Source organism: Nicotiana tabacum, chromosome 9, assembly GCF_000715075.1.
Source record: "Nicotiana tabacum cultivar K326 chromosome 9, ASM71507v2, whole genome shotgun sequence".
NCBI classification, from domain to species: domain Eukaryota; kingdom Viridiplantae; phylum Streptophyta; class Magnoliopsida; order Solanales; family Solanaceae; genus Nicotiana; species Nicotiana tabacum.
Window position 1 is genome coordinate 117818348 of NC_134088.1, and position 27044 is coordinate 117845391.

The 27044-nt window shown below is 36.7% G+C and overlaps 2 protein-coding genes across 3 annotated transcripts; both read right to left on the bottom strand.

Moving 5' to 3' along the window:
- Positions 1-188: 188 nt before the first annotated feature.
- LOC107832351 (uncharacterized) lies at positions 189-8230 on the bottom strand. Of its 2 annotated transcripts, none has more exons than XM_016660174.2 (5): positions 7974-8230; positions 6219-6533; positions 4699-4900; positions 3494-3722; positions 189-617 (listed from the first exon to the last, which is right to left on the bottom strand). In XM_016660174.2, exons 1-5 carry the CDS (start codon positions 8052-8054, stop codon positions 371-373), a joined length of 1074 nt encoding a protein of 357 aa, XP_016515660.1. In that variant the 5' UTR covers positions 8055-8230; the 3' UTR covers positions 189-370. The 2 variants fall into 2 exon arrangements, with proteins under 2 accessions (XP_016515660.1, XP_075078224.1); XM_075222123.1 differs by having other exon boundaries at positions 8022-8229.
- Positions 8231-11945: 3715 nt separating this feature from the next.
- LOC107832350 (uncharacterized) lies at positions 11946-25285 on the bottom strand. The gene is made up of 5 exons (XM_075221289.1): positions 25171-25285; positions 18337-18560; positions 17904-18026; positions 14030-14105; positions 11946-12241 (listed from the first exon to the last, which is right to left on the bottom strand). The coding sequence occupies exons 1-5, from the start codon at positions 25283-25285 to the stop codon at positions 11946-11948; spliced, it is 834 nt and encodes a 277-aa protein (XP_075077390.1).
- Between the last annotated feature and the right edge of the window lie 1759 nt (positions 25286-27044).

Below are 27044 nucleotides of genomic sequence, written 5' to 3' on the forward strand. Positions count from 1 at the left end.
TGATCTCCTAAGTAGAATCTGACCCTTAGTTTACAACCATTAAGCATGTATTTACACAAAGTTATGATCCGTTTCCTGATGAGAGAGAGATTCTTCTCATAGATTTTACTAAACAAGGGTTCAATGAGGAACCATAAAACAACTCAAAACACTTGGTCTTCAAAATTTGCAGCTTGCAGCTCCCATGAGTTAAAAATAAAGTATCATATATGGAAGGAGAAATTCTACAACAATAAAATTATTCTTGTCGACTTTACTACAAACTTCTATACTGATACATATTGAACATATAAGTAAAAGTTGAGGAACGAAAGACATAAAAAATTGCAATCTGCTGCTTTCCTGAAAGCACATGTTCTAATAGTATAAATTATAAGTTTTTCTGATGATCACTATCTTCTACATTTTCAGTGACTTCCTCGACTTCTTCTTTGGGCGTGGATTCATCTACAACAGCTGGGGAAAATACCTTTTCATCACTACCCTTGCTATCAGTTACATTATCATAAGGCTCGGTAACGTTCATCACAGTTTGCTTTTCCATCATGCCTGACAAAGCCAGACTTGGAGACCACTCAAGTACATCGTCAATAATGTTAGAAACCCGCCTCTGATACCTGCAAGAAAGGAATTCTTTTTCAGGGACAAATCACAATTGTGCATAACATTCTCGTATCCTTGTAGAACAAATCAACATATATACGACAACATACCCAGTATAGTTTTACATGTGGGGTATGGGGAAGGTAGTGTGTACGCAGACCTTACAACAAGAATTACCAGCTTAAGCAAATTGAGTCTATAATTACAAAACTAAGTTCAACATTATTTATTGGTATTGTAAGGCCCCGCAAAATTTTGCCCAAAATCCGAGGTTTTGTGGTGCCGAGGTAAGCTAACGTGTTTGAGGATTGTAGAAGCGGTACGGACTTTTGGGATTGCTCAGTGCGTCGAGGAGTTGAAGGAAAAAGTTTGTAGAACATGGTAGTTTTGCGGTCCACTATGCGAAGAACCAATTTGCGGACCGCAGATCGGCTGCGGATTGAAGTAGATATATTTGCCAATTTTGAGGACCATTATGCGGCCGCATAAACGTTTTGCGGGCCACAGATCCCATCGCAGATCCAACATGAGAAATTTCGGAAGGAGGTTCTGCGGTCCATTATGCGACCGCAAAATTGGTCTGCAGACCGCAGACCGCAGACCTGTCGCAGAGTGAAACAGAAACGCCCAGTTCTGGAGGGCCATTATGAGGTCCATTTTGCGGACCGCAGATCTGCGTCGGGGCTCCATTTTTCCAATCTTATAACCCGACCCCCATTTCATTTATCTAGCCTAAGTGTTCATTTTTGGGGGACTACCTGATATTTTAGAAAGAGGAGAAGGCTATTCTAGAGAGAGGAAAAGAAGGATGATTTCACTACTCCACTTTGATCAAACCTTGGAATTCCATCAAAAGGAACTTGCTAGGACTTCAAAAAGGTAAGAATTTCTTCCCCTAATTCTTCAATTTCGAGTTTGGGTTGATTATGGGGGTAGATTTATCACATGCATGAGTTAATAGAGACTGCGGGGAAGTTGTTGAACCATTTTGGATGGTTTTGTTCTTGAATTAGTTGAGGAAAAGGTCGTCATAGTCGTAACAGCCCTTGCCATGCGAATTCCTCTAATCGTGCTTATAATTCTCTCCCCCTTGATAGATTAGCATCGTTAGGAGTGTTGGGACATTATTGTGGCACTACGAAAAGCTCTTTCGAGGTATGAAGGCTAAACTCTTTTTCTGGTATTGGAATTCCCGTGTTTTTACAAAACTCCATCGTGTGAAGTTCGAACATGGAACGCTATTGATGTGGGGTATTCAAACTAGTAAAATTGATTCCCGATTGGCATAACGTGTTAGAACCCGCGTGTGTTAATGATACTCTATTTTTGACTTAATTATGTTATACCCCTTTTGGGAAGAAAATCTTGTACGAAATCAATGTGATTAAACACTTATTTCTCATATGATGAAACCTCATAAACTTATACTTGTTAAGGCCAAAGGTGCCAAATGGTTGATTGGAAGGGAACTCTTTTGTACAAACTATTATCGTTTTGGGAATCCGAGGTGTGGCATTGTGAATACACCTCCACTCGCATACATAAGGGTGAGGCGACGGGGCCGCTTTATGTAGAGTTGTGGTATTGTGAATACACCTCCACCCGCATACATTGGGGTGAGGCGGCGAGCCGCTTTGTGTAGAGTTGTGGTATTGTGAATACACCTCCACCCGCATACATTGGGGTGAGGCGGCAGGGCCGCTTTGTGTAAAGGTAGCTAGCTGCATAGGATCCCCAACTTAGAAATTTGTAAATGTTATTGAAAGCTCTTAATAAACTTGCTATGGCTTTAACGGCTATCTAAGCCTTTTATTGTTACCATGATTCATCATATTCATGTTGTATTTCCAAGTCCTTGCATAGGTACTTGGTTTTCATACTAGTACTATTCGACATGTACTAACATCCCTTTTTCAGGGGCGCTGCATCTTTAATGGATGCAGGTGATTCCACAGCGGAAGACATTGACCAGTCATAGCGGTACACTCTCTTCCCAGTTGACTTGGTTGGCCCCACTTCATTTCGGGGTCGTGCATCTTTTGTTCTGTGTGTATTATGTTTTGAGGTATAGCCGGAGCCTTGTTGCCGGCACTATCATTGTACTATTTTATATCTATTAGAGGCTCCGTAGACATGGTGTGGGTTGTGTATTGGTATTGGGAAAGTCAAGATAGTAATGTCGTATGTGTATTACATGTTCCACTTCAAACTATGAAAGTGTATGTATTTTGGGACTTTATAAATGAAGTAACTAATGGTGATGGAATTAGTGTTGTTCATGAACCCCTTGGTGTTAATTAATGAAGTTTATCTTCTCTTTATTTATGGGTGAGTTGGGTAAAAGGCAATCCAACAGGCTTGCTCGACCGTGTTATCTCGGTTGAACGCCGGTCGCGCTCCCCGAGGTCGGGGCGTGACAAACACGGGACATGACAGGTATTATGGAATTGTCATGATACATAGGTTGATCATTCAGTCGTTTTCTTACTCTTGATTTAGTTTCCTAGTCTCATACTATGTTTGGAAAATTTAAGATCATGATAACATTTGATCCCATCTTATTCTAAATTTTAAAAAATTAAGCTAGATCTAGTTCAATCCAATTTGTGTTTGATCTTTTCTTCTTTTTTTATGTCAGAAAAGGTTCGGTGTTAGTAAGGATTTGCAAAGTTTCTTGGCAAATTTATGGATCTAGATTCAATTTCCAAAACTTGCAGTTAATGTTTAATATATACCAAAGTATAAAATACCGTAATACGTTACAAGTAATAAAATGCATCATATAAGGTAATAGAACATCTTTATAAAACAGATAAAGTTTGGTCCCACTGAATTAGGATTTTCATAAATCATCAAACAGGTATCGGAGTATAAGTGCAAGTAAGCAAACCTGGCTCTTGCAGCCTCATCAGGAGCATGATGCCTCAGGATCAAAATAGCCACCACAGCTATAATTGTATAGAAGAGCCTTGCAGTCCACTTAGGTCGCTCGCCCTCATCTTTCTGGGGCCAAAACTGGAACAATTCTTTGAGTGTTGCCTCCTCAGCAAGAATGTTGGGGAAAAACCAGACTCGTTTGCCAAGAAGAATCCAAAAAGCACCAAAGACCATGGCTCTCACTGCAAGCATCACCATATTCTTTTTCGGTAACCATCAATTTATTCTTTCAAATAGCAGTTAATTCAAATAGCATTGCGAAGATATACTATACAAAGCTAGATGAGCGTGATTTATATGTCAAAAAAAAACAAAGATTTTATGGGCAGGATGTTGGCTTGAGTATACTTAGGGGTCCTTTGCTATAAATTACATCCACTAGATAAAATAACATACGCTATTATTTCCAACTCTTGTGTTTTCATGACCGTGTCTGACATGAACCTAGTGACGTGTATATTTGCTACCTAGACGAATCAATACATTTTAACAGTGAGCTGAATCTATTAAATATAACCCACAAACAGCTGCTACGATAAGAATGCCAAAAGACACACCACAACTAGGTACTTTTCCTTTTTAATCTACTTATTATACAGTACTAATTAAGAAATTATCAACAGAGTCACTTCAGACCGCTTATATAAGCCACAACTTTCAAAAGGGTTGGTCAAAACAACTTGACGAGGACAATATCAACTGACCAAGCAACCAACAATACAATTCTTTTGTGCACCTCTTTACTAATTTCCGTACAACTTATTTTGGAATCTATGTATTATTTAACACGGAATAGAATGTGTAGTATGTATTATCACTATGTGGATACGATTATCTAAAGACAAAAATGCTCTTATGTTAGGCAATCCTTCCATAGCAATTCTTATATTATTATTCACAACATTAACAATCTCTGCATTATAATCCCCACATAACTAGCTATAATCCATACAACGCGAACATCCTGAACCTGTTGCTTTGGTCATTCGAATAAAGTATTTGGTTTGGATGTGATATATAAAACAGCTACTTGTTTGTACTTAATGAGAAACTGCCATAATTTCAAGTTTCATGACCACATTATCATACTTCCCTAAAATTGGAAGACAATGAGACAACAAACAAAAGATGAAACTGAAATAGGCACCAGAAACTTACACAAAAGCAGGCAAAGTATAAGGAGGAGGAGACCAGCGCAGGAGTAGAGTATAAGCAGTTTGACCTGATGGGGATACACAGGAAACAAGCAGATTGCTAATGTCAAAACTGGCCAGCAGAATGAGAGAAGTGTTTGCCACACGGGCCTTCTTTTGACGAATGTCCATGCGAAAAAGGCGTCATTTTCAGAAAATACTTGATCCTGCATACAGAGGTGAAGAAGCATAACCTCAAAAACTGCAAGAATACCATGTAAAATGCACAACTCTAGGGTTACAGAATGAAAAGGTCAGTATATCCAAGTCAAGAACGTTTAAAGAGGACAAGGATAAGCTTTCTATAGATAAATACACCATATATTTGACATCTAGCTTTTGATAGATTGTAGACTTGGTTTTGACAGAAATAGGAAATTGGGAATAGCTTACTTACAGAAAGAGGAAATCTAAGACAATGATATAAGCCATCAACAAATATGGTGATCATTCTTATCTTCCGATTTAAGAAAGGAGAAGATTTTAGCAACAGAGCAAGGAAAATTATGGGTGAAAGGATAGAGAATAAGACGTCCTCGGTTCCTTTTGGTTGTGGTGTTTATAAGAAAGTCTTTCTTAATCAGTGAATAGCATGACTTAATAAAATAAATCTGCAGAAAGATTACTTTTGCTTCTTACAGATTCTAAGGTAAGAAGTACTCCAGTAACTATCAGGAATTGCATGCATCAACTAATTTTTACTTAAGGGTTCTGGTATATATCCAGATGTAGGACATATGAATAACAAAGGATTTAAGAGTGCATCACTTGGCGCACGTCATGGATTCAACCCTGCTGCAGACAAAAGTCTGGTATAAGTGGAGAAGGGTAGATGGATCCACTGAGTCTTGAACCGTGTGCCACAGCCCCGGGGGATTTCCCGGTTATAGAAAAAATGACAAAGGATTTAAGATTTCTTGGAATGGATCCACAGTAAGGCATGTAAACTATACAAATGGATGTTCCACAGATTAGATACATGCCCTTTCAAGCAGAAGCATCAGCTGTATTGCAAATATATGATCGTTTTTTTTTTAAAATTGTGTGGATAAAGAATGGCAAATATATGTTCATGCTAAATTTATGATCACACTTCCGTTAAGCAAATACACAAAATTTCAAAGCCATTACTAATCCACGGAAAGAGTACAACAACAACAACACAGTGAGATCCCACAAGTGGGGTCTGGGGAGGGTAGTGTGTACGCAGACCTTACCCCTACTCCGGAGGAGTAGAGAGGCTGTTTCCGGTAGACCCTCGGCACAAGAAGGAAAGAGACAGTGTATCAGTAACAGCAACGGAATCCAGAAAGATAACACCAACAACACAATAACCAGAAAATAGAGAGCAAAGTAGTAACACTAAGCAGTAACAATCCATGGAAAGAGTAAAAACAAATATATTTATAACTGAATAGGACAAGGTTGACAGGAAGCCAGAAATTTCTCAAAATAACTAGTAATAGAATCAAGAAAGGAACTCACATGGTATATCTCCAAATGCGCAGGAAAAGTAGACAATTTCTTCTTGCCAGGCCGAACAGTTTTTACAACACGATCACATCGGACTAAAAGGTTCTTCTTAAGCAGAATGTTGGCAACATCTTCTGGTTCCAAACTTCTATCCAACTCGAGTATGTCTTTCAGTTCTAAATGATTTCTCACAAAACTAACAAAATCTTTTCCTCTGAAATACTCTACCCGTGTTTCCTGTAGAACAGCCCAACGAGACACCAAGTCCTTATGATCTCTAACTTTCTCGGCAAATAGCTGGAAGAAATCCTTTTTCGCAGCTTGCTTCTGAAACTCAAAGTAAACAGCATGAGTATGAGCATCATAAAATAAAAAGGGCAGAAATAGCAGCAGGAGGAGAGCGGACAAAGCTGAGCATGTCTCAGTATATTCGATGACAAGAACCTTTATTTTTTTATCTTGTTTTTCAAGGGTGCCAATATGGTTAAGTTATCTGTCCACTAATAGTGTAGTTCAGCAAGATGATCAAAAGTGAAACTACCCACAACCCAAAAAAAAAAAAACAGAAAAAGAGAAGGTACCCTATAGTGCTAGTCCTAATTAGTTCATTTCAAGGATTTAAGATAAATCCAATAGATTTAGCAAACTAAATAGAGGGGAACGAATCACGCATTAACTGCACAGGACAAAAATGAATCCCGACTACCCAGTTAGAAAAACAATTCAACATGTGCCAACTATCATTCAATACTTAGTCCAATGCAAGTTTAGCAAATACCTTTGCAAATTCCTCTCATCTCCCAAAAAAGGGCACAATATCGTCTACATTCAGTTGACTATATAAAGTTAATGATCCAAGAAAGCAAAAGTTTGTTTTCAATCCCTAGAAATATATTTGCAATGTTCACACTTCCAGCTAGAGGAAATGGATACCCTCTATCACACACTAGCCGAAATAATACCAAAATTTTAAGTTCAAAATCTCTTTGTCGCAATGACTTAACTACAACTACGTCTCAACCCCAAACAAGTTAAGGTCGGCTAGACGAATCCTCATAGACCATGTTACACCATTTATTTTAAACTCATCTCATGCCAATCAAAATCACTAACTCTCAATCAATTTCACAAATTCATCGAGGAAAATGCAAGAAAATATTCAATTAAAATTTTGATCGGATTATGATCTTTAAAACCTCCTTGTTATACAATTCAAATTACTTCCTAAAATAAAATATTTTTCACAAACTCTTTTGGGAAATGTAAGAAAACCATTTTTTTTGACTATTGTGTCTGGGCCAGCTTGTGCGCACCACTAATATTCTACCGGCTACCGGCTACCTCCCACCAACACACGTACCCCATAACTCTGCGCAAATTAAACAGACCCATTTTCCAAAAAGACCATATCTTTGTAAGGATTTGGAACCCTGAGACGTTTGGTCCTACTGCAAGCAATTCAAATTACCTCCTAAAAACAAGATTTTTTTTTTTCTCTCACAAATTCTTTGATGGAAATGCAAGAAAAATCCAAATTGAGAAATCCAGTTTCCATAAACCCGTCACTTGGACATGATTTTAAACCCTAGGAATTATGAGTCCCGTGCATACAATTCAAAATGACTCCGTAAAACAAGATCATGTACGCAAATTAATTCCAATTAAACAAACCCATTTCCCCCCAAAAAAAGAAATCAAACAAACAAAAAAAACTAAAAATTGGATATATTTATGCAATAAATTTGGATTAAATTAGAGTGGAATTACCCTAGAAGGAGAATAGGTGTTGGATGCGACAGCTTGTGATCTCCTTACCTTTTTCTTCTCTGCTCCCCCTGCTTTCTTCATCTCTGTCCCTCTCCCTCTGTCACTGTGTGTGTGTGTGTTTTTCCCTTCCTCTGATCCTCTTGTGAATGAGTGTGTGTGTGTGTGTGTGTGTGTTTCTCTTCCTCTTGTCTCTGCGGTTTCCTTAGATTTCTTCTCTTTGTTCAGGTGGTCGTTTGAGGGTATAGTAGAAATAAATAAAAGCATTTTTATCATGTTGTAACGCTTACTCTTGGGTTTGGGTCGATACTCGACAGATTTACAATTTGGACTGTGTGACTTTGTTTTTGGATTACACTTTAAATTCTGTCCCGTTAATAAAATTACTAAGAAAATATTTTACATGAATTAATTAATATAAAACAAATATTTAAAGTTAAGTGAAAAAGAATATTTAAAAGTTAACCATGTGTGAGCTTTCTTTCCTAAGTTTATGTTTTGAGTATAGTTTTAGCACAACTTTTTAACTTACTTTTGGAGGATATTTTTCATGATGAAAATTATTTATAAAATTTTATTGAAGAAATTTCTTTTCGATGTTTGATAACGTTGACTTGTAAAAGATAGTGTACTCAAGAAAAATATTTTACAAAAGAAAATCAACTATCATTGTTTGTAGGCATAAGTTATCCTTTACGACAAATCAAGATGTTCGATTAGAAAAGTCAGCCTCATACATGATGCTAGTGGAAGGTAATCGATACACCTATGAAGAATAACTAAGGTGTATTGTTTGTTCGGACACTATTATTATTCAAATAAAAAAGTCTTATCGATAGAGGACAAACTTAAAATGTATTTTGGTCATTTTAAGAATACAATAATGATCACCTGTTATTCTTTCTTAAATAAATAGCAATCGGTGCACAAAGTATTCCGCGTTCACGTCCGGGAAAAGGTCGCATCCTAAAGGGTATGATGTAGACAGTCAACCCCACAGGAACTCTATTTCGTAGTTGAGGTGAAACTTTGAAAACCACAGTATATCAACCTCATAATGTATGATGGCCATATGCAGTCTGTACATTCAAGATATTGTGGTCATATGTGAAATTGTGTGCTGAGCTCGTTAAATAATTCTGATTAAGTAGTTTAAGCAACTTTTAAGTACTACCTCAAAGTGTCTTGAATAAGTAGACAGAAGGTGTAGAGATTAATTGTGGGGAAGCACTGGGGAGAAGAGAAAGATAGCACTGGTATCATGGGAAAGAGTATGTGTTCCAAAGAAATATGGAGGGTTAAACATTAAAAGTTGCACAAAATAGAATGTGGCCTTTGTTGGCAAGCTTGTTTGGCAATTGGCAAGAAAGAAAGATATTCAGTGGGTTAAATGGGTTCATGGTATTTATATGAAAGACAATCAGAATTTCTGGACTCATGAACCATCACAAGATAGTAGCTCGTATTGGAGGAAATTACATGCACTTAAGGCTAGCATGACAGGATGGTACCAAAATGGCTCTTATTGTTTAACAACAATGGAAAATATTCAGTTACCAAGAGCTACAATGCTCTATTGGGAAATATGCAAAGACTGAAAGTGGCAGAATTGATACTGAGCTCATTATTGCTTCCACGACATAGGTTCATAATAACAACAACAACAAACCCAGTATAATCCCACTAGTGGGGTCTGGGGAGGGTAGTGTATACGCAGACCTTACCCATACCATGAGATAGAGAGGTTGTTTCCAATAAACGCTCGGCATCCTTCCCTCCAAGAACTCCCCACCTTGCTCTTGGGGTGACTCGAACTCACAAGCTCTTGGTTGGAAGTGGTTGGTTAATCAAGACAAATTACTCACAAAAGAAAAACTTAGTCGATTACAGGTTCCTATTAACTCCAAGATATGTGGTATATGTAAAGATGATAAAGAGGAGACTCAGAAACATCTTTTCTCGGAGTGTGAATAGTCATAAAAGTTGCAGGATCGACTGAAATTCGCATGGTAAAATAAAAATTCAGGTATATACTTACCGGTATGAGGTGCTTACACCAAATTATGTTACTACACCATGGTAAATTGCTTTAGTGAGATGAGAATGCATGTAATTCACCATAGTTAAGTGCTTGAAGTCCATGTGTAAAACATATGTCATGCATCTATTGATTTGGTGTGAATACCCAATACCAGATAAGTTTTTACCAATCATTAATAGGAAGCCCGTAATCTAAGTCTCAATCAGAGACGAGCTCGGGCTAAAGTGGGCCAAGTGTCACGTGGGCTGCAATACTCAAGTGGACTGATCCAGATACGGCCCAACACTGCAAGAAAAGAATTCATTTTCAGCTCAACTGTGTACAACGATCATGTATCCTTGGACAACAAATCACCACATATTCAGTGAGATAAATTATTAAACTATGTTCCACACTTTTTACTAATATAGCTGTGTAGATATTAAAAGGGCCGTCGGTGCACAAAGCATCTCGCGTTCATGCATGATTCGGGGAAGAGCCGCACTTCAGGGGTGTAATACAGGCATCCTACCCTAATGCAATAATCAGGATCAGGGTAGATATTGGTGTTATAAAATCAGTGCCAGCTTAACCATAAAGCAGTTAAAGCTGTTGCTTTAGGCCCCCAAATTTTGGGGCCCCATTTTCTATAATAATGGGCTTATATTTTATTTATTTTTTGGAAAATATTGAGTACTATTTAGAAGAAAATAAAAATTTTCCTATAAAAGAAAAGCCAACATTTTAGCTATGTGAATAAGTGACGGGTTTAAACCTTTACACTCTCTTTCTTGGTTTATGCAAGAGCTACAATATTTCATTTCACCTTTTCCATCAATTTACATACTTTGTTTTATATTCTTTCTTACTTTTTCTAAGATGAACTATTTGTTGTTCAAAACTTCCGATAATTTATATTGCTTCTTACAAACATAGTTAAAATTACTTTCCTTATACTAAATTGTGTCTCATTTTCTGTTATTTCTCACGTTTAAACCTTGCGAGAAATATTTGAAGCAACATTACGAAATTTGAAATTAAGTCTTCAAACTTCTTGAATCTAGTTCTTTCATTCTAACTTTTCAGTATCTTTTTTTATCTTAAATTTGTTATATTTGTTATTTTTACTTCATAGGTATATTTTTTAAATATTTATTAGAATTTGAATATGACAACTAGAAAATATAGATCTTGTTATTCTAAAAAAAAAAAAAAAAGAGTTGAAATATACAATCTAAAAAAGAGATCTTGATAAACTTTTCACAAACAATAGAAAAACTAAATTAGAAACTATAGGGGAGTATTTTTAGATGAACAAGTCACAAACCTATTAGAAGAAATCGATTATAGAAAACTAATTAATAATTTTGCATCTCAAAAAGTTATAAAATAAATCCTAAATAAAAATATCTATTAAAATTATTACTGAAGGGCCTCCAATTAAAATTTGGCCTTAGGCCCCAAGTGTTGTTGAGCCGCCTCTGATAAAATCTGTCAAGATGCTTAAGTTGACCTTTTAGTCTTTTTCTTTGCTCTTCATCTAGTTTCCTAGTTTCCAAATCTTACACTCTGGAAAAATTTTGATCATATGACTCTCTTCTGATCAACATTGATTGTTAAGATGATGGACCTTAGGGCTTCTCAATCCCAACGTTGACAACTCTCTGGTTTAAGGCGGTTCATGAGGAGAAGTTTGCCCAAGATTATATAAGGAGACAACATCTCATTCACTCAACCAATGCAAGATATTCTAGTAACCCCTCACGTGTTCAGGATTTGAGATTTCGAGGGTATGCAATAATATAAGAACCTAACATTGGGTAAACTAAGAATAGGAATATGTCTTGCTCGGATATCCTGGGATTTTCAACTCCAAAAGTTAGTTCACGAGGCGTGGACCGTCCTAGCCAATATAAGGAGGCAACAACCCATTCCCACAATCAATATGAGACATTCTAAAATTGATAAAGTTGCCTCCCATTCAAAGAGGCATTAGAATGTGAGTACAAGTTAGCAAACCTGGCTGTTGCAGCCTCATCAGAAGCATGATACCTTCTCAGGAGCAAAACAACAACCACAGCTACAATTTCATAGAAGATCCTTACTTTCCACTCAGGTTGCTTCCCATCATCTTTCTGCGGCCAAAACTGGAACAGCTCTTTGAGTGTTGCCTCCTCGGCAAGAATGTTTGGGAAAAACCAGACACAGCATCCAAGAAGAATCCAAATAGCACAAAAGACCATGGCTCTCACTGCAGGAATCAACGTATTCTTTTTCATAAGCATAAATATCTTCTTTGTAATTGCAATAACTCAAATAGTAGGATTGCGAAGATACACTAGACAAAACTAGATGAGCATGACATGAACAACTCAGGACAGGGGCGAAGCCAGAAATTTCCTCTATGGTGTTCAGACTTGAAAGAAGTAAAAAAAATTATGACAGAGGGTGTCCAATATATTTTATATATATATATATCTAAAATCTAATATTTTACTTATATACACAGTGTAATTTTTTATAATATTTCGGCGAAGGGTGCTAAATTGACCACCCTCAGCAAAAGGTAGCTTCACCCCTGGCTCAGGGACGCAATTGTACAACTGACACAAACACACATGGACAAATACTAAGAGAAAGACTTTAAGCAAGAGTGCTTCTATCCATCAGCTTAAGTTTCAACCTCCTATTTAAAACATTTCTTGCCTAGACTATTCAGAATCAGAAGTACCAGAACTATCTTAGTTATGCTTCTGTACTATCATGAAAAAAACTACGAGGACCTTCTAGTTGGTAAAAACTTCACCTGTGGTTATACTCAACTTCATTTATTTATCTAAAAAAGAACTATTTTTCATTGTTTGTCATAGAAAAAAGGCAAAGGAATGTAATTACCTTAAGCAGAAGAATGAAAAACATGATATAAGGAAAATTTCTTCATAAGGGAGCACATAGGGAGTACTAACTTAATATCCCCTTACCTCTTTTCCTATACATCTGATAATATTTCAAAGCTGATTTTGTAATCACAAAGTTCACTCAAGCCGACATCCTAAAACTATTGCTTTAGTCATTTTGATAAAGTATTTGGTTTTTGTGTGACATATAAAAGCAGCTAGCTCTTTTACTTTATGAGAAAAAATGGCAGTGGTGCACTAAGCTCCCACTATGCGCAGAGTCCGGGAAAGGGCTGGACCACAAGGGTCTATTGTGTACCTTGCATTTCTGCAAGAGGCTGTTTGCACGGCTCGAACCCGTGACCTCCTGGTCACATGGCAATAACTGTTAGGATCGGGAACTCGGGTAGTGCGGAATTTAGACAAACAACGGTATAATGACAATAACAAAGACAATAAAATTTGATAACAACGACAATTAAAGCATATAAAGAAGACACAAATTTAACGTGGTTCGGTCAAAGTGACCTACGTTCACAAGCGGAGAGGAGCAATTTCACTATACCAACAAGAGTACAAAAGAGAAGAGTACAAAATTAAAATAAATACTCTAATTAATCTCAAATGCCCTAAGAGAATAACCTCACAAGCTCATTCCAAAGAAAGGGTTCACACAAGTGTTTCTCAACACTTGACTCTCATACAAAACACTTTTAATAAAGGAGGAAAGGAAGAAACAAGAAATGAAGATTCAAATCTTGTTGGTGTATCTAAAATGAACTAATGACTTTCCCTTTTATAGGCAAAAAAGTTTTGGCCTCTTAGGTGTAAAAAGAAGAGATACAACTTGTGCAAATGATGTCCATCACACAATGCAATATTTTTGGGTCCCAAAGAATATTGCCAACAAAGTCTACACTTTGCAAAGATGTTTATGCTTATGTGAGATGAACTCCATTAGCCAAAATATTGACCATAATTACAGCAACTTTACCAGTTACGCCAAGGTTCCGCTTCGTAAATCTCTAACATCAGATTTTATGGTCACATCGTGTTGCATCATAAATCTCTAACATGAGAAGGAAATGCGGCTAATAACAACAGATCTGTGAATGAAACTGAAATAAGCACCAGAAACTTACACAGAAGTACGCAAAGTATAAGAAGGAGGACACCAGCACACGGGTAGAATATAAGCAGTTTGACCTGATGGGGGTACTGTCACGATCCAAAAATTCCACCACAGGCGTCATGATAACACATAGTCTCTAAAATTAGGTAAGCCAATTTCAATTACCTTTTGAAGCCATTTTTCTTTTTGAAACTAACAGCGAAAATAGTTACAATATACAATCTCCTAAGACTGGTAGTACTGAATCACGAACTCTAACTGAATACATGGAATGATCACGAAGACCCAATATACAATACTGTTTGATTACAAATTAACAGTACAATGAAATGAAAAGACTCCAAAGGATTGCGACGGCCAAGCAGCTCTACCTTGAATCCTTACGATCCTACTTTAACTCTGCTCAAGTCCGATATCTCCAATACCTGGTTCTGCACAAAAATATGCAAAAGTGTAGTATGAGTACACCACGATCGATACCCAGTAAGTATCAAGACTAACCTCAATGGAGTAGAGACGAGGTACAGTCAAGACACTCACTGGTCTAATAACCTGTGCAATATAATATACAAAATACTAGGAAACAGATAGCAACAAGGACAGGATAAAACAACCAGTGTTATGCGCAGCAAGACAACAAGAATACCATAAATATCACTCAACAATTAATAAATACATGTACGCACAATTAATTCAAGTTTTTCCAATAAATATCCTTCACATAAAATTCTTCCAAACAACTCTCTTTTAAAAGTAGTTTTCTCAAATAATTATTTTTCAAATATAATTCTTTTTGAATAAAAATCCTTCCAAATAAATATTTTGAATATAATTCTTTCAATTAAAAAGTCACCATGTGACACCTCATTTCATAATCATAAAAATACGGGTCTCAGCCTATTTTCATATTTTTCGTAAATACGGGTCTCAGCCCATTTTCATATTTTCACGGCACCTCGTGCCCATAATTAAATCATCATATTTTCCCGGCACCTCGTACCCTCATTTCATATCACAACTGAACGGACAATTCACATGCCAATTATCATTATCATTTCATCACAGCACCCCGTGCCCACATTTTATATCACAACTGCACGGACAATTCACGTGCCAAATATCCTCATTATTTACTCACGGCACCTCGTGCCCACATTTCATTTTATAATCCGCTTAGCCATAGGCCATAGGCTCTCAATTTCAACATAAATAAGATTGTTATCAATTTACCAACAACAAGACAAATTGCACAAGGTATAAAAATAAACACAAGAAAATCACAACATCACATAAAAATCATCAACACCATAACTCCACATCATCACATATCGTCACTGGCAATAGCCACCCTTATCGCTCCTATTGCCACCCTTATCGCTCCACCCAGACAATATCAATAGCCACTCTTATCGCTCCTATTGCCACCCTTGTCGCTCCTATTGCCACCCTTATTGCTCCGCCCAGACAATATTTTAACAACACAACAACAGTGGAATGCTACCCTTATACCTACATAATATCAACGGTGAAATGTCACCCTTATCTCCTCAAAATAATAATTCACACAACACAACAATTTACACTGCAACATAACAAAATCAATTCACATTACAGTTTGCTCAATGAACACAACAAATTTCAAGGATATAACAAAATTAATTAATTTTACAACAAATAGCCAAAGCTCCACACAATGTGTACAACACCCAGAAACAACCAATAGAGATAGAAATTACTCAACACAAAGCAAAGTCTTCATTAAATTCAAATTTTTAATAATTATATAAGCACCTCTTCTTAAGCTCATTTAATTAATTATTTGCAGAGAGAAAATCCATAATGAAATTAAATTAATATAATTATCAAACCAACAAATTCACAGAATTACATAAATAATCAAGTAACAATCACAACAAATTGTCATATAACAACAGATTCAACAACAACGAGGATTTAGGCACGACAAATAGATGATTAAATATATACCAACAATTACCCAATTTACCACACAATATGCTCAAGACTTTAACTCAATAAAAATTTACATATATAAGCCGAGTACGTACTCGTCACCTCGCGTACACGGCTTTTCACGTTTCATAAATGACACATAAGACTCGATGTCTAAGGGGTAATTCCCTCACTCGAGGTTAAACAAGACACTTACCTTTTTGAAGTTAGACCGATATTCCAAAATAGCCTTCTTGCTTGAATTGACCTCCGGACAGCTCAAATCTATCCAAATTAATTGTACAACCTTCATTAAAATTCATCAAAAATAATTCCGGATAATAATACGCCAACTTAAAATTTTATTCCAAAAAGTCAACAAAAGTCAACGCGGGACCCGCCTCTCGGAACCCGACATATTTTTCATAAAATCCGAACACCCATTATGATACGAGTTCAACCATACCAATTTTATCGAATTCTAATAACAAATCGACCTCCAAATCTTAAATTTAAACCAAGAGGGTTTTCTAAATTTTTCAACCCAATTCACTAATTTAGTGACAAAAATAATAATAGATTAATGTAATTTAACCAAAATCAAGTTAGGAATTCTTACCCCCAATGTTTTCCTTGAAAAACTCTCGAAAAATCGCCTCACCCGAGCTTCCTTAGTCCAAAAATGAAAGAATGACATGAATTTGGACTTTATTCTGGTGCCCAGAGGTTTGTTCTTCGCGTTCGCGAGACTCCCCTCGCGTTCGCGATGAACAAATTCTTCAAAAGTCATTTTCAAACTCTTCTCAGACAGCCTCTAGCATAATGGTCATAACCTTTTGTACAAAACTCCAAATGATGAATGGTTTGACTTTCTGAAAACTAAACTCCAAGGGCTATAACTATCATTTGTTGCTCATCTTCAAATTCCTTATAAATTACGAGATATAAGCTTCCAAAATCAGCCCTATGCAATAGAGATTTCCAAACTCTTCTCGGACAGCCTATAGTGTATAAACCATAACATTTTGTACACAACTCCAAATATCAAATGGTTTACCTTTCTAAAAACTAAACACAAAGGGCTACAACTTTTATTTTTGGATCATCTCCAAATTCCTTATAGATTGCGAGATATGAGCCTCAAAAATCAGACGACGAATAACAAAATTTCCTTCTTCGCGAACGCGAAGAACAAAGTCCCAACAGCAAAATCCTTCTTCGCGAACGCGAAGAACAACACCAGAACCAGCAACCAGCAGCATCAAAACATTCAAACTTGGTCCGGAACCACCCCAAATCAAACCCGAGACTCCCGGGACCCAGTCCAATCGTACCAACTTGTCCCAATACATAACACGAACCTGCTCGAGGTCTCAAATCACATCAAACAACATCAAAGCCACGAATCATACCCCAACTCAAGCCTAATGAACTTTGAAATTTCAAACTCTATATCTTGTGTTGAAACACATCAAATCAATCTGGAATGACTTCAAATTTTGTACACAAGTCATAATTGATATAACGAAACTATTTTAATTTCCAGAATCGGATTCCGACCCCGATATCAAAAAGTCACCCCCGGGTCAAACTTCCTAAAAATTCATCTTTCGCCATTTCAAGCCAAATTCCTCTACAAACCTTCAAATAATTTTTCGGACACGCTTCTAAGTCCATAATCACCATACGGAGGTATTGACATCATCAAAATTCCATTCCGGAGTCGTCTTCGTACAGTTCCGACTACGGTAAAAATTCTAAGACTTAAGCTTGCGTTTTGGGGACCAAGTATCCCAAATCACTCCAAATCATCCGGTAACTGAATTCAATCACACACGCAAGTCAATACACATAATAAGAAGCTGCTCAGGGCCTTATGCCGCTAAACGGGACTTAAATTCGTAAAATAACAAGTCGGATCGTTACAGGTACACAAGAAAGAAGCAGATTGCTAATGTCAAAAATGGCCAGAAGAATGAGAGAAGTGTTTGCCACAGGGTCCTTCTTTTGACAAATGTCCACGCGAAAAAGGCGTCATCTTCAGAAAATACTTGATACTGCATACATAAGTGAAGAAACATAAACTCAGAAACTGCAAGAAAACTATGTAAAATGCGTTACTCTAAGGGGTACAGAAATAGGAAATCGGCAATAGCTTATTAATCTTTACTACTCAAAAGTTTCATTGAAACACTCTCCAATTTGCTAATATCATTATTAATCTTTAGTGTATATTCTCTCCATAACATAATTTCCACTGACCAACCAAATACCAAGAAAATAGAATCATTTTCCAAGAATAAATATTTTCTATGGAAAATGACTTCCATCACACCAAACGCACTTTGAATTCCGAAAGGAACTCACATCATAAATCTCTAAATGTGAAGGAAAAGCGGACAATTTCTTCTTTCCAGGCCGGACAGATTTTACCACACGATCACACCGGACTAAAAGTTTCTTCTTAAGCAGAATGTTGGCAATATCTTCAGGTTCCAAACTTCTGTCTGACTCGAGTATGTCATTCAGTTCTGAATGATTCCTCATAAAACTAACAAAATCTTTTCCTCCGAAATACTCTACTCGTATTTGTTAGTCCCACCAATATTATTGTATTTGTAAATAATAATTCTGCAAAATATAAGTTATCATAATGAAACAGTAATTAATTCGAGCCCACTGAATTTACAGTATTTCCTTAAGGAATTTAATCCCCTCTTAGTACCCAAGGTAATGGATTATTTCCTCCCAGGATAGAACGAATCACACACTGGTGTAGCGGTATTTCAAACCCCAGTGTTTCAGCGAACACAAAGTTCGGTAGCAAATCACACTTACAGTTGCTTTGTTAGAAGTTAAAACAATGCAGAACGAAGGAGTAGATACTCAGAAAATCGTATGGAAATGCTGAGAAGAAGGAGTGCAATGTATAGCCAAATCTGTTGAGCGATTTCAGTTTATGTCTTGTGTGTTGTGTGTCTTTCTTCAACAGCTGCTGCACATATATATAGCAGTCAGTGTTGAAGAAGAACCATCGTCCACCCTTCATGGTGGAGCAAGCATTAGCTTGTTTGTGGAGCAAGCACATTCATGGTGGGAAGAGCATTAGGCGGCTGCCTTGTGGTCAATACACGGATTGGAAAATATCCGTTACAAATGCAGATAATCTTACGTTAATATTTACTATTAACAAATAAATTTGGTCCAAAAAATTAATCAATCAATCGATCATTTGAAAAAATCCAAATCCAAATCCAAATCCAAATCCAAATCCGAAGCCGAAGCTGAATCCGAAGCCGAAGCCGAAGCTGAATCCGAAGCCGAAGCCGTAGCCGAAGCCGAGCCGAGCGACGACGACGACGGCGCGAGGCTTGCTTTCTTCTTAACTCTTTAAGAGCTACAAGAAGAGCAATTATATATATACCCACCAAAAATCTCTTCCTCTTCCAATATGGGACAATGTCTCATTGTCAAGAGGGGGAAACTTAAAATTTTACTCAAAAATTTCATTTTTCCTCCATTTCCCATTCACCCTCATTTAAGACTATTTCATCTTAAAAATAAAACCTCAACAATCCCCCACATGAATGGGGAATGGCTATATCACGGAAGTATGCATGAAAAAAAAAATTGTGTGATTTACAAGCAAGGATTAATTGCATCTGGATAAGTAGGTTTTCCTTTGAACTTTCCGTAGTAAACTTATGTCGGATATACTCGGTCAATCGGTAAATTTGATATCTTTGAACCGTCGATCTTTGGTGTATATCTAGACAACCATAAGTCACACAATCAACCCTTAACCGTCTTTGGTTCTCATTGTTATGTTCGTTTCAGCCATGAACACCTTCTGGTTTCATAAGTGCGTAGAGAACTGGCCTTACAAAGTTCTCCTTGAAGCGGCTAACACTTCACACTTACATAGGTGATTTCTAAACGTGTTATCCTGTAGATACACTATTTGATATACCCCGTATCAAATTTAGAAATCATTAAAAAGCCTTAATGCTTTATCCTTGGTACTGAACATTGTCTCATCACGAGAACGGACTTAAATTTTATTTGACAATGTTGAACCGTCATTAATGACTTTGTTTGATCTCCTTGAACCTAGATCTTGGGATCTTCAGTCTTCTAGGTAGAGTTACCGCCACAATGACTTGTTCTCGGCCATAGCCCCATTCCCCTTGATAATTTCTCAACTACCTCTCTAGTTAAGCCTTTTGTAAGTGGATCCGACACATTATCACTTGACTTTACATAGTCAATCGTGATAATTCCTCTAGAGAGTAATTGCCTAACGGTTTTATGTCTTCGTCGTATATGACGAGATTTACCGTTATACATAACGCTCCCAGCCCTTCCAATTGCCGCTTGACTATCACAATATATGCATATTGGTGCCAACGGTTTGGGCCAAAATGGAATGTCTTCCAAGAAATTCCAGAGCTATTCAGCTTCTTCACCGACTTTATCTAAGGCTATGAATTGAGCCTCCATTGTAGAGCGGGCAATACATATTTGTTTGGACGACTTCCAAGATATCGCTCCTCCACCAATAGTGAATACATATCCACTCGTGGACTTAGAATCAGTTGAACCGGTGATCCAATTTGCATCACAGTATCCCTCAATCACCACAGAGAATTTACTGTAGTACATGTCAAAGTTCTGGGTATGTTCTAAATATCCCAAAACTCGTTTCATTGCCATCCAATGAGATTGGCCTGGATTGCTCGTATATCGACTCAGTTTACTTATAGCACAAGCTATATCTGGTCGTGTACAATTCATGATATACATTAAGCATCCCAACACACGAGCATAATCCAATTGTGATATGCTTTGGCCTTTGTTCTTTGCTAATGCAAGATTCACGTCAATTGGAGTCTTTGCAACTTTAAAGCCCAAGTGCTTGAATTTTTCAAGTACTGTCTTAATATAATGAGATTATGACAATGCCAGACCTTGAGGAGTCTTATGGATCTTAATTCCTAGAATTAAATCAGCAACTCTCAAGTCTTTCGTATCAAACTTACTATTGAGCATACGCTTAGTAGCATTTATGTTGGCAATGTCATTACTCATTATCAACATATCATCCACATATAGGCAAACAATGACTATGTGATTTGGAACATTTTTAATGTATACACATTTATCACATTTATTTATCTTAAAACCATTTGACAACATTGTTTGGTCAAATTTCGCATGCCATTGTTTGGGTGTTTGTTTTAGTCCGTAAAGAGACTTAACAAGTCTACATACCTTCTTTTCTTTACCTGGAACCACAAACACTTCAGGTTGTTCTATGTAAATTTCTTCCTCCAACTCTCCATTTAAGAAGGTCGTCTTAACATCCATTTGATGAATTTCAAGACCATACACTGCAGCTAATGTTACTAACATCCGTATGGACGTAATTCTTGTAACTGGAGAGTATGTATCAAAGTAGTCTAGACCTTCTCGTTGTCTATACCCTTTGACTACGAGCCTTGCCTTGAATTTATCAATAGTGCCATCATCTTTGATTTTTCTCTTAAAAATCCATTTAGAACCCAAAGGTTTATTTCTAGGAGGAAGATCAACCAATTCCCATGTATGGTTGTTCAATATGGATTCTATTTCACTATTGACTGCCTCTTTCCAAAACAATGATTCCGAAGAAGTCATAGCTTCTTTAAATGTTTGAGGCTCATTCTCCAATAAGAAAGTCACAAAATCTGGTCCAAATGAAGTAGACGTTCTTTGACGTTTACTACGTCTTGGATCCTCCTGATTACATGTACTTTCTTTTGTTTCTTCCCGAGGTTATTTAGATCCTTCACCAAACGACTCACATTCCTTTTTATACGGATATATATTTTCAAAGAACTCAGCATTATCTGATTCTATAACCGTATTATTATGAATGTCGGGATTTTCTAATTTATGAACCAGAAATCGATATGCTTTACTATTTGTCGCATATCCTATGAAAACACAATCAACGGTTTTCGGTCCTATCTTTACCCTTTTGGGTTTAGGAACTTGCACTTTTGCCAAACACCCTCACACTTTAAAATAATTCAAGTTGGGCTTCCTTTCTTTCCATTTTTCATATGGAATGGATTGTGTTTTGGGCACTCGATTTAATATTCGATTAGCCGTAAGAATAGCTTCCCCCCACAAGTTCTGTGGCAAACCAGAACTTATCAACAACGCATTCATCATCTCCTTTAATGTGCGATTCTTTCTTTCCGCAATCCCATTAGATTGGGGCGTGTAAGGGGCTGTTGTTTGATGAATAATTCTATATTCTAAACATATTTCTTCAAAAGGAGATTCATATTCACCACCCCTATCACTTCTTATCATTTTTACTTTCTTGTTAAGTTGCGTTTCAACTTCATTTTTGTATTGCATGAATGCGTCTATTGCTTCATCTTTACTACTCAGTAAGTAAACATAGCAATATTGAGTACCATCGTCAATAAAAGTTATGAAATACTTCTTTCCACCGCGAGATGGTATTGACTTCATGTCACAAATATCTGTGTGAATTAAGTCTAAAGGATTTGAATTCCTTTCAACTGACTTATAAGGATGTTTAACATACTTAGATTCCACACATGTTTGACATTTTGATTTTTCGCATTCAAACTTGGGCAGTACTTCCAAGTTAATCATTTTCCGTAAGGTTTTATAATTGACATGACCCAAACGTACATGCCATAAATCATTTGACTCAAGTAAGTAAGAAGAAGCTGAAATATTATTATTGTTTTCCACAACCATTACATTCAGATTGAAAAGGCCCTCGGTGAGGTCATCTTTTCCTACAAATATTTCATTCTTACTAATGACAACCTTGTTGGACACAAAAACGCACTTAAAACCGTGCTTAACAAGAAGTCCAGTAGAGACTAAATTCTTTCTCATTTCGGGAACATGAAGGACATTGTTCAAAGTCATGACCTTGCCAGAAGTCATTTTCAGAAATATCTTCCCATATCCTTCTACTTTTGCTGTTGAAGCATTTCCCATATAAACTGTCTCTCCGGGTCCAGCAGGAGCATAAGTAGAAAAAGCTTCTCTAACTGCACAAACATGGCGAGTGGCTCCTGAATCAAACTACCACAGTTTAGGATTTTCCACCAAGTTACATTCAGAAAGCATGGCACACAAGTTATCAACATCATCATGCTTTACTACCATGTTTGCTTGACCCCTTTTCTTTTCTTTCTTCGGAGCGCGACACTCTGTAGATTTGTGTCCGATTTTCCCACAGTTGTAGCAGTTTCCACTGAACCGCTTCTTGCTTGGGTTGTATTTTGGACCAGAAGCCTTCTTCCTCTTTTTGTTATCTTCAACAATATTTGCTCCCATTATTGTTGAATTTCCACGGCCTCTCCTTTCAGCAGCTTTATTGTCCTCTTTGATTCTCAACCGAACAATGAGATCTTCAAGGGACATTTCCTTTCGTTTGTGTTTCAAATAATTTTTACAACGGAGGCAACTTCTCAATCATTGCTGCTACTTGGAATGCTTCGTTGATGACAAGACCTTCAGCAAGTAGATCATGAATAATCACTTACAATTCCTGGACTTGGGTAATAACAGACTTGCTATCTACCATTTTATAGTCCAAAAATTTTTGCGGCAACGAATTTCTTCATCCCGGCATCTTCAGTTTTATATTTCTTTTCAAGCGCATTCCACAATTCTTTTGACGTCTCCACGCTACTGTATACATTATACAGATTATCATCCAGTCCGCTAAGAATATAATTCTTGCATTAAAAATCAGAATGCTTTCACGCTTCAATCACGAGAAAGCGTTCATTCTCTGGAGTTTTATCTGGCAGATCAGGAACATCTTCCTTGATGAACTTCTGTAGACATAACGTAGTTAAGTAGAAGAACATCTTCTGCTGCCAGCGCTTGAAATCAATCCCGAAAAATTTTCCGGGTTTTTCTACCGGTGCCAACGCCGGTGTTCGGCTTGTCGATGCGTTGGCAGTCACCATCGGAATAACTTGGTTTTCGCTTTCAGTCGTCATTTTTTCTGTAAAAGAATGACACAAACAAACGTTTAATACACGTTTTCAAACTGGAGTAAAAAATCACGTAGATTTTAATCTCTAATAAAACGCCACGAAGGCTTTACTCTCCAAAACGGGAGTACACAAAACCACAAAGGTTTTAGTTTGCAGAATAATAAGAATAACACAAATACAGAAATAAATATTAAATTCCTTAAGATTGTTAGTCCCGCCAATATTGTTGTATTTGTAAATAATAATTCTACAAAATATAAGTTATCATAATGAAACAGTAATTAATTCGAGCCCATTGAATTCACAGTGTTTTCTTAAGGAATTTAATCCCCTCCTAGTACCCAAGGTAATGGATTATTTCCTCCCAGGATAGAACGAATCACACACTGGTGTAGCGGTACTTCAAACCCCAGTGTTTCAGCGAACACAAAGTTCGGTAGCAAATCACACTTACAGTTGCTTTGTTTGAAGTTAAAACAATGCAGAACGAAGGAGTAGATACTCAGAAAATCGTATGGAAATGCTGAGAGGAAGGAGTGCAATGTATAGCCAAATCTGTTGAGCGATTTCAGTTTATGTCTTGTGTGTTGTGTGTCTTTCTTCAACAGCTGCTGCACATATATATAGCAGTCAGTATTGAAGAAGAACCATCGTCCACCCTCCATGGTGGAGCAAGCATTAGCTTGTTTGTGGAGCAAGCACATTCATGGTGGGAAGAGCATTAGGCGGCTGCCTTATGGTCAATACACGGATTAAAAAATATCCGTTACAAATGCGGATAATCTTACGTTAATATTTACCATTAACAAATAAATTTGGTCCAAAAAATTAATCAATCAATCGATCATTTGACCAAATCCAAATCCAAATCCGAATCCGAATCCGAATCCGAAGCCGAAGCCGAAGCCGTAGCCGAAGCCGAGCCGAGCGAGCGACGACGGCGCGAGGCTTGCTTTCTTCTTAACTCTTTAAGAGCTACAAGAAAAGCAATTATATATATACCCACCAAAAATCTCTTCCTCTTCCAATATGGGACAATGTCTCATTGTCAAGAGGGGGAAACTTAAAATTTTACTCAAAAAAATTATTTTCCCTCCATTTCCCATTCACCCTCATTTTAAGACTATTTCATCTTAAAAACAAAACTTCAATAGTATTTCCTTTAGCGCAGCCCAATGAGACACAAAGTCCTTATGATCTCTAACTTTCTCAGCAAATGGCTGGAATACATCCTTTTTGGCAACTTCATTCTGAAGTTCAAAAGAAAATAGCATGGATATGAGAAACGTCTCAATAAATTCAATGACAAGAGCCACAATATGGGAAATATACAGAAAAAATTATGTACGCCACAATTAACTCAAAGTGAATTTAAGTTCTATACATTGACGGTGTGAACAATATTTACACAACCAGATCACTTAATAGGTAGTGAATCTCTTAATAAGCATTTAATCTGAGAGTGGCTCAATAAATTTAATGACAAGAACCACACAATACGGAGAATACACAGCAAAAATAATTTAAGCCACAATTTAACTCTACATGAATTTAAGATTGCCTCGTGAAATAGCAATAGAACTTTTTCAGACATTTATAATCCGTGTTCTAATTAGATAACATCTTGCTTCGAACATAGTAGTTACTACCGAGAAAAAAACTGGTTGTGTGAAAATCCTTCAAGAAGTTATGCAGGGCTAGCACTGGCAGTGTAAACTGTGGAGTATTTTCAAAAAATAGACAAATGTCCTTCCATGTGGCACTCTTGCATGAGAAATTGAAGACAAGTGGTGAGAAATTGAAGACAAGTGGTGTACGCTTGTCATACTCTAAGCTTCACTTAAAGGCTATAAATAGACTTTCAAAATGGCCATCAATTATCAGCATCTTTTCCCTTTGCTTTTTCGTTCCTCTTCAGCTTCCTTTTCTTTCCTTCTCAAAAATTTTGTAGTCTACTTTCTTTATTCCCTCTTTTAATAGCTGGATTTATTATTAGTATTTTGTTGATTCCTGTATCCTCTAAATAAATAAAGAAGGGCTTGTTTAATCCTGAAAAATATTTCACAGTGCTGAAATAGTTTCTTAGGACAGTTTCCAATACGACTCAAGTCAATTCGTGTATTTTCGCTCATAAATATTATTACAGTATTATTATCGTTATTTTTTGGTGTCATTTCCCTACAATCTAATAAACTATGGCAAGTAATACTACTACAGAAATTTTTGATGGTGCTACTAATTTTGGCATTGTCTCCGTTGCTATTGTTCCAGCTGTCCTGCCAGATATCCACGGTGTTGCAAATACATTATTGCATCCACAACTTGAGCAGACACTGATATCAAAATACAAGGTATGTAAATAGATATGGTTATATATCCAATGCTAATATTAAAACCTTCAAGAAAGATGCACCTTAATGCAAGAGAAGAGTTAAGATAAATGACAATCTCGCTAAGTCAAAATTAAATTTGACTAAAGCGAATAATATAATTATTGCGGTCATTTTCCAAATAAATATTGTAACCATAGTTTATTTATGCTTAATGTTTCTGATACTAGCAATGAAAATGCATCTTCTTCTGCTTATATGGTTGAGTCTGTTTCTTTATGGCATGCTAGACTAGGACATGTTAATGTCGCGTATATAAAGAAAATGCAATCACTAGGATTAATATCTGGTTTAGACTCCAATAATATTGACAAGTATGAAATATGTGCTGAAGCTAAAAGTACTAGAAAGACTTATTTTTCTGTAAATAGAGAAACTGATTTGTTATTCTTGATTCACACTGATTTAGGCGATTTAAAGCAGACTATGACTAGAGGGGGTAAAAGATATTATGTGACTTTTATCGATGATTTTTCTAGAGAATATTTATCTTTGTATGAATTTTGTGAAAAGAATGGAATACTTCATGAAGTAACGCTGCCTTATTCATCTGAGTCAAATGGAGTAGCTGAAAGGAAAAATCGAACATTGAAAGAGATGATGAACTCTATGTTAGTTAGTTCTAATGCTCCTGATAATTTGT